Below are 8,697 nucleotides of genomic sequence, written 5' to 3'. Positions count from 1 at the left end.
ATAATTCCCCCAATTGGGAACAACTTTCACGAACGTTTCCCCCCCAAGATAGGGAAGAGCCCGCACGAAAGCTTCCCTCCCCCCATTGGGAAGAACTCTCACGAATGTTTCCCTCCCAAGATAGGGATGAGTCCGCAAGAAAGTCCTCCAATCTAGACGAGTCCCGAAACATAACCGAACTATCCAAATTCAAAAGAGAGAATAAACCCTATGACTTTGAAAGAGAAAAAAAAAAGGAAAAATCACACGATCTACCCTACTTGAACCAACCAACCAAATCAGCAGAACAAACTAAGTCCTACCAAAAGGATAAGTCCTACATGGAAACACCAGAAATTCGAAAAATCCCCAAGAAATCAGATGAATCCAACTTTGATGATATGTTTAAAAAATACTCAAGTCAACAAAAAATGGAAACGGAAAAGATGAAAATTGATAATAAAAAGGGTTATGATGATAAGTTCCCCAAGAAGTTTGACTCCCAGAATGACATGGACTTTATTGCTCTGGATGATGCCTACAGAAAAAAAGGATCCGATCGAAAGGAATACTTTGATGATAGGACTAATTATAAAGGTCGTGGCTACAACATGGATGATGATTATGAAATTGATGAAGCAAAAAATATGAAGGAAAACCGTGACAAAGTTATGCACCTCGATGAGGACAGAAATTTCAAAAGTTCAGAAGAGCACAGGTTAAATGAACATAAATTCGAAAGAAAAAATAAACAGCAAGGAAAATCTACTTATTATGGAAAGGAAGAGAATTACAAACCTAGAGACGAATATATTTTACGAGAAGAAAAGATCAGAGTTCCTCATGAGGATGAAAAAGAATATGGTATGCCCGCAGACGGATACGCATTTAAAAATGAATACTCCGATACGCATCACTACGATTATGATGAGAAATTCGCACAAAAGATTCCCTCCCAAGATAGGGATAAGCCTGCAAGAAAGCTCCCCAACCGAGACGAGTCCCAAAACATAACCAAACTATCCAAATACGAGAGAGAGAACAAACCCTACGATTTTGAAAGGGAAAAAAAAAGGAAAAAAGCACACGATCAACCCAACTTGGACCAACCAACCAAATCAGCAGAAAAGTCTAAGTCCCACAAAAAGGATAGGGCCCACAAAAAGGATAAGAACTACAAAAAGGATAGGGCCCACAGAAAGGATAGGTCCCACAGAAAGGATAGGTCCCACAGAAAGGATAAGGCCTACCAAAAGGATAAGGACTACCAAAAGGATAAGGACTACCAAAAGGATAAGGACTACCAAAAGGATAAGGACTACCAAAAGGATAGGTCCTACCAAAAGGATAAGGACTACCAAAAGGATAAGGACTACCAAAAGGATAGGTCCTACCAAAAGGATAAGTCCTACCAAAAGGACAAGTATGACCAAAAGGATAAGTCCTACCAAAAAGATATGTCCTACAAGAAGGATAAGTACTACAAGGAAATAGCAGAAATTCAAAAAATCCCCAAGAAATCAGATGAATCCAACTTTGATGATAAATTTAAAAAAAGCTCAAGTCAATACAAAATGGAAACGGAAAAGATGAAAAATGTTAATAAAAAGGGTTATGGCGATAAATACCCCAAGAATTTTGACTCCCAGAATGACATGGACTTTATTGATCTGGATGATGCTTACAGAAAAAAAGAATCCGATCGAAAGGAATACTTCGATGATGAGATTAATTACAAAAGTCGTGGCTACAACATGGATGATGATTATGAAATTGATGAAGCAAAAAATATTAAGGAAAACCATGACAAAGTTGTGTACCTCGATGAGGACGGAAATTGCATAAGTGCAGAAGAGTACATGTTAAATGAATATAAATACGAAAGAAAAAATAAACAGCAAGGAAAATCTACTTATTATGGAAAGGAAGATAATTACAACCCTAGAGACGAATATATTTTACGAGAAAAAAAGACCAGAGTTCCTCATGAGGATGAAAAAGAATATGGCATGCCCACAGACGGATACGCATTTAAAAATGAATACTCCGATACACATAACTACGATTATAAAGAAGAATCCTACGAAATAATAAACGAAAATAATGAAAAGGAAAAAGGAAAAGGAAAAGGAAAAGGAAAAGAAAAGGCAAAGGCAAAAGTGAAGCTACCAATACTGTATGAACATTCTAAAAACGAATCCATAGATTATAAGTTTTCTAAAAATGTTCAAAAGGGAAATAGTAAAAACCAGAAAAAACCCAAAGACAAATTCTTTGTATGCGAGTTTATTGAAAAAGTCGATGCCAAGCTCGATGAAGAAATGGGACGCCACTTGAAGCCGACAGAAAAACAAAATTACTCAGGTAGAAAACTAAAAGGGATAAGAAAATTTTTTTACCTTATGAGCAAGTATAGAGTGTTCGTCGGGCTTGGTGCGCTTGGAATAGCTGCTCTGGTATTTTTATCAATCCTTGTAAAAACGCAATTTTTTGCCAGTGCGGCTCAACTGCCCTTCATAGGCGTCGTTTTACTTTATGGTACATATGGCCTTATGGGACTTTTTGCCATAGCGTGTGTACTGCCCATTTTAGGCCTTGCTTTGGTTTATGGTCCACGTAAGCTTCTGCAATTACGCCGCTCACGCAAAAAAGCCAAAGATGAACGATTAAGAAAAGAGATCGATAAAACCATTGCGAAGAATAAATCGAAGAAAATTAAGGGATATTATAAAGATTGACGCTGACCAAACAAATTCAGAGTATCCTATACGACGTTCCTAAAAAATGTTGATTTGAACCTCCTGATAAAGGTGTAAAAGAAAATGTACCTATAGATAGGCGTGCCCTTCCGCCCCTTTTCATAACATTCGAATTACGCTCTTTTCCGTTCCCCTATGGTAAAAACATCTTCGCCCTCTTCCCCTACATAAATTTTATTTTCCACCCCGAACACGGGACCAAATCTGTATTTTTATCTATTCATTTAATTTTTTAAGTGGGTGTAAGTGTTGAATAATTAGCATTCTAAAGCTCCGGCATTTTTAATTTTTTTTTTTTGTCCTTTTTGCGCCATTACTGTGTTGTTATTTCTCCATTTTTGCCCCGTTTTTATTTCATTTCACTTCATTCCATTTTTCATTACCCCCCCCGTTTATGCCCATTTGTGGTGAATAGCAATGCCCCACAAAATATATACTTTTTAAAAGCACCTGAACGCGCACCAGACACCTCGGCAAAAGTAGGGAAGAGTCTCTTCTTTTCACCAAACGGGGAAGTGCCCTTATTTGTTCTTTTAAATCTCATAAACGGTTCAGTTATTAATTAATATTTATTTTATTGTTCATGAGTAAGCTTTAATTATGTATTAAGTGTATATATTATGATTATCTACATATGAATCTTTTTTTGTATTGATGTTTTATTTCTCCTTTGTAAACTACAACATCGCCACGAAATAGTTAGACCTTAATTTGATGTGCTCAAAAGGGATCATACAAATTGCAAAGTTAAGTCAAAATATGCGACAGGTCTTCACGAAAGAGTAGCATGCCCCATTTGCAGGAATAATATATTATACCCCCATATGTGCTGGGCAAAAATAGGAGGTGCGTAAAAAAACTCGCTGCTGCCCTGCCGAATCAAAGTTGCAGAGTCCACCCAATTGATAACTTACACAGGGAAATTTTCAATGCACTGAGTCTAAACCGTTTTGCATCACATAGGGGGAGGGGGGGATAGTTTCCCCCCCATGCCACTTAGCATACTTTAAAGAGGTACATTTTATTAACAAATTAGGCGCTATGGAAAAATTTATGAGCTGACATAATTTCTCCATTCCCAGGTAGGAACACCCCCCTGAGGACTAAATCTAGTGGACCATTTCTATGCCTTGATGTTTTCCCCTACAGACAACCGCTCCATGAAGCACACTAGCTGAGCACAATTCAGTGTAGCTCACGCCTACCAACAAATGCAGCATTGCCACTACATAAATACCTTTGCTAATCCATAATAGAAGCAACTTTTGCGAACCTACACTCCTTGCATATATTATTCAAGAAGGCAGATTGAGAAAGTATGCAAATTATTCGATAACTATAAATGAGAAGAGATCACCACCCTGCGTGAGCATAACCATCGACACATTTTTTACAATGCAACCCTGATAATTGGTATAACCAGCTCAGCGTTACGGAGGCACACAATGGGAAAACTTCTGCTCATTTTAACAACAAACCCTCGCGAGGGGTACCATCCATGGGATGAGATAACTCAACTGCACCATTGCCAAATGACATAAACAAAATTATTTTTCCTTTTCTGCTCATAAAGGAGCGCACGAAAATGAGACCAATACAGACCACATGGGCCACGCAAAACGTATCACCCCTTTTTTAAGCAAAAAAAATTATATACCTTTCACAGAAGAGACCGCGTTTGTTTAATGCAGCGAAATAATCCTACTCGAAGGAAGAACAACAAAATGTTTTTATTTTGCCTCCTTTTATAAAACTCCAAAAGGTAAACACTATTTATTTTTACCGTCCAGTTTATATAAAAGTGTCCATAGAAACACATTGGCATTGCTGAGAATTTTATTTTTTAACATTTTTTTTTTCTCCAATTAATGTTTTCTAAATTGCTCCTTCTCACTCGCCGCATAAAAAACGCACATGCAGACAAAGCAACGGAAGAACAAATTACGTTGCCAATTTTCTTAAAGAATAAATCCTTCGCAAATGTGCCGCGTCGCTCAACTGTAAAAAAGAAAAAAGGAGAAAAAAAAAAAAAAAAGCATTTAAATTTATCCCACGTGAGAGAAAGCAAAGCAAAATTGGTTAACCTATTTTTATTTTTAATTCTTCCTATTTGCACGACATGTTATGTTAGGGTAAAAAAAAAAAATGTTGCATTCAGGATGTCACCTCTCTCTTTCTGTTAGTACATTTTTTGTCCTCCGGTGCGTAAATAAAATCGGCAATTCGACCTAATCTACGCATGGACCACTACGCGAAACGCAGAAAAAATTAGAAAATTGTATACAGAGTTTTACTGGTCACGTATTTATTGGTTATTTATTTGGTCTTTTTTTTTTTTCTTACTTTTTAAATATTTTTTTTTGGGAACTTGTCTGGCTTGACAAAAATAATGGGTTCATTCCTCCCGCTATATTTCTAATTTGTGATACTACTTTTTTCATTTTGAATTATTCTACGAAACGGTATTTTTGCCGTACCCTCTCTTTCTTCAGCATGTCTTTTTTTTAACTCCATTTTTGTCATTTTTTTTTTGCTCGACAATTAGTATTATTTGCAAATACGTGCCCATCTGATAGCAAAAAATAAAACCCTTTCGAAAAAGACCATCTCCCCATTGCGACAAAAGAGTAACCGCGACAACTGCTGCAGCCTCAACAACTGCTTAGCACTAAATAGAAAAAATAATCACGTCATTTTTAAAATTACTTCTGAGCCTTACCCATTCGATAGTTCCAAGCAGGTCAACATGAGTCGAAGGAAAGGCACCATTTTGCCACCCCTTATTAAAACCATTACCTTCGCACTTCTAACATTCGCAAGCAACTCTTCCTTCCAGGTAGGACAAAAAAAAAAGAAATAAAAAGAAAAAGTAAAATTAAAAGAACCTTTCCACACAACTACGTTCACCCTTAAACAGCTTTATATTCCTTTAAAGGAATTTTATTTTTTTACAACAAATGGGTAGAAATAAATGGATACATTTTGAGTGCCCCCCCCTCATTTTGTCTTCCCTTTTTAGAGTAACCTTAGCCAGTCGTGCAACGGACAAATATGCCTGCTTAGTAGCAACGCGGAAGGAGCGAAAATTGGAGGGCAACTCGGAAGGCCACTCGAAAGGCCACTCGCAAGGCAGCTGTGGAGCGAACTAGACGCGGAGGAGCAGGATCATTATGGCACCGTGAAAAGAAAAATCATCGATCTGCTTCAGGAAGATGACAAAACTTTCGGAAAACGGTTACTCGAATTGGTGAATGATGGCTACTTCGTAAACCAGATTGGTGCGCTACCACACCACGATTGCATGGAGGAAAAAATTGGCTCAGGAAAATTTAAAGATAGCATGGAAAGCTTGTCGTACAGATCAGAAGAGAGCATCTTATCCGAAAATCCATATGACTCCTCCTTCACTTTAGATGACTACTCGCAAAATGGGCTGGATCATTTACATCACAGGGGTGTCCACAGAAGGGACTCCATGCCATGGTGCCATAACGAACTCATAGCGAAGAACTCGTTCGAAGAGAACCCCCTCACTGAGTTTTACAAAGGCGAAATGCTCTTAAGAAAGAAACATAAGTCCAAGCTTAAAAGAAAGTTAAGAAAATTAGACGCTAAGGTGGAGGTCGAGCTCTTGCGACTGATGAAAATGGAAATAAATAATCATACGGGAATTATTGGATCGGATAGAAAATTACAAAAAATGATTTACATTAAAAAATCGTTGAAATTATTTTCTCCCATTTTAGTTAGCTCAGTTATTTTCTTTTTATCTATAATATCTATCACAACTGCAACAACTCTCCTCGCCCCTGGTTTCATCATGTCTGTAATCATAGCCTTCCTATCCTATGGAACTTTCTTTACAAATGGAATTTACTTCATATACAAATTAATAAAACTGGATCGCATGAAGAGCGTTTTTGAGAAATTTAGGGAAAGTCATTTATATCTATATCATTAGGGGTCTAAAAAAAAAAGGGTCCAAATGAATGGCGCCACTCACCCTTTAGTTTGAGATCATCTAAAGTTTTTTTTTTTTTTTTTTCTCACTGGATAGATGCATATGGAAGTGACTGACCTCATATTTCCTTCATTTGGGGAGGACGCTTTCATTCCTTTCTGACCCCCTTGATCAAGTAGAACTACATCTCTAGTGAAACAGTGCATCTGCATTACCAAAACGGCATAGGCGACACTGGTGAGCCTCGTTGAGAAGCACCACACACACATGCAATTCTTTTCTTTTGTCACTTAACAAACTCATGATTATTTGGTTTCTTTTTTTTTTACGTGTCGAAACTTTTTTTAAAATTTAATTCTTTGCCTTTTTTTTTTAACGCATTTGTCCAATTAGGTATGTTCACCTTGAACAGGAAAACCTCCATTCTCTCCCCTTTTTATTATCCTTCATTTCGATGGCTTGCCACCTGATCCCTTTCTACACAAGTGCTACTAATTCGTTGTGTATGATATCAATGTGGTTGAAAAAGTTGCACAAAATTGCCTCTCCACACCGAGGATATGATGATAGACCACCTGAATTGGTTCCACAATTAGCCGGTGAGCCAAAGGTGCACCCTGACTATAGGTCTATCTCTTCCCGAAATGCCCCTTCCTCCACGTGTATGCTTTTGTACATCCTGTGTGATGAGGTACCCACCGCCGAACCACCCCATCAAAAGCATACCTCCAAAAGGATGAGCAACCCTTTGGTGCCTTCGCCTAGCGCGGCAGTGTGCATTTTTCCGCGTCATTTAGTATCAATATATGTCTGACCTTTTCTCAATATTTACCGCCACATGATTTTACCCCATGGCACACACATTTCAAACGTAACAGTCAGACCAATCGACTGACTCGCTATCCACCGCTCATTTCCATGCACTGCTGTAACGAAGCATAGTAGTGCATACTACTTATTTTCCAGAGTTGACTTCTACTTTTTTAAAGTCCCAATTGAAGAATCCACTAAGGTTGTAAAACGCAACTCCTACGATTAACCCCTTTAACCAGCAGAGTCACAAATATGACGGAGTGCATGAGGAATACCACCCAAGTTGGAGACCCCTCTTTGCTAGTAGTTGCATAATTAAGTTTGGTTAGCTCCCGATAAGTAAACAAAATGGAACTACCAAACCGCAGGGCGTACTCATACGCAGGGGGCCAATCTTCAGTCCCCAGACATTACAACATGATAATGCCTACCCTATGGTTAGATGCACGGACAAGCCCCTATTTTTATCATTTCGACGAGGGAAGAGTGTCCAAAAGAAATAACTTAGCTAAGCAGCTGCTCCTCTGCGGCAGGTAGTGCATGGCATCTGTTCTTGCCTATTACAAATGATGAAGAAGGAATAGGGTTAACGATACGCCATATGGGGGTAGCGATTCTTTTAGTGTTTCCCCGGAACTAAGGTGCCATTAGGTACCATTCCGATCGGGGTAATATGCTTTAAGGTTAAACACTCTGTATGTTCACACAGCTGCTCCTCTTTAATGATTAACCATTGGGGGAAAAGAGCACAGGCAGAAAGAAGGTGGACCCCTCCTCTCAAGTTCCACTTTGTCTGCCATGTTTTCAAAAAAAAAAGAACCTCTACAAAGGTGTGAAGACGTGGTTTTTACCCTCGCTACTCCACAAAATAGATATCTTTACTATCATACGAAGTGGCGCCAAGCGCAAAAGGCATACACACATGTATAGTCAACTGAGTCCTCTTTAAATGCTCATCAAATTGGTAAAGGGAAGCAGAATGGGAAGCCACAAACAGGTTTTAAAACATACCTGTGGTCCAGGCAAAGTTCTAACGTTTTATTTTCCTTACCCCTTTTGATTGAACACATAAACGAGTTAATGTAAAAATACGCGAACACACATGAGTGAGCACTATTCGTTAGTTTTTTTTTTTTTTTTTTTTACATTTCGTTTCTACTTAACACTTTCTATATAAATGCTAAA

The 8,697-nt window shown here is 38.2% G+C and overlaps 2 protein-coding genes across 2 annotated transcripts in view; both read left to right on the top strand.

Annotated features, from left to right (window-relative positions):
• The window catches only part of PCYB_074370 (hypothetical protein), a gene marked incomplete at its 5' end in the record, with an annotated part of 4,282 nt that extends 1,633 nt beyond the window's left edge, over positions 1-2,649 (top strand). Inside the window, 2 exons of the mRNA XM_004221835.1 lie at positions 105-2,453; positions 2,572-2,649. The remainder of the gene's footprint in view (positions 1-104; positions 2,454-2,571) is intronic.
• A 2,835-nt stretch (positions 2,650-5,484) lies between these two features.
• Positions 5,485-6,699, top strand: PCYB_074360 (hypothetical protein; the record flags this gene model as incomplete). The annotated part of the gene is made up of 2 exons (XM_004221834.1): positions 5,485-5,574; positions 5,758-6,699. The coding sequence occupies 2 exons, from the start codon at positions 5,485-5,487 to the stop codon at positions 6,697-6,699; spliced, it is 1,032 nt and encodes a 343-aa protein (XP_004221882.1).
• Positions 6,700-8,697: the final 1,998 nt, after the last annotated feature.

Source organism: Plasmodium cynomolgi, chromosome 7, assembly GCF_000321355.1.
Source record: "Plasmodium cynomolgi strain B DNA, chromosome 7, whole genome shotgun sequence".
In the NCBI taxonomy this organism is placed as follows: domain Eukaryota; phylum Apicomplexa; class Aconoidasida; order Haemosporida; family Plasmodiidae; genus Plasmodium; species Plasmodium cynomolgi.
The sequence above is the reverse complement of the archived record's forward strand: the minus strand, read 5'-3'. Positions and strand labels throughout refer to the sequence as shown.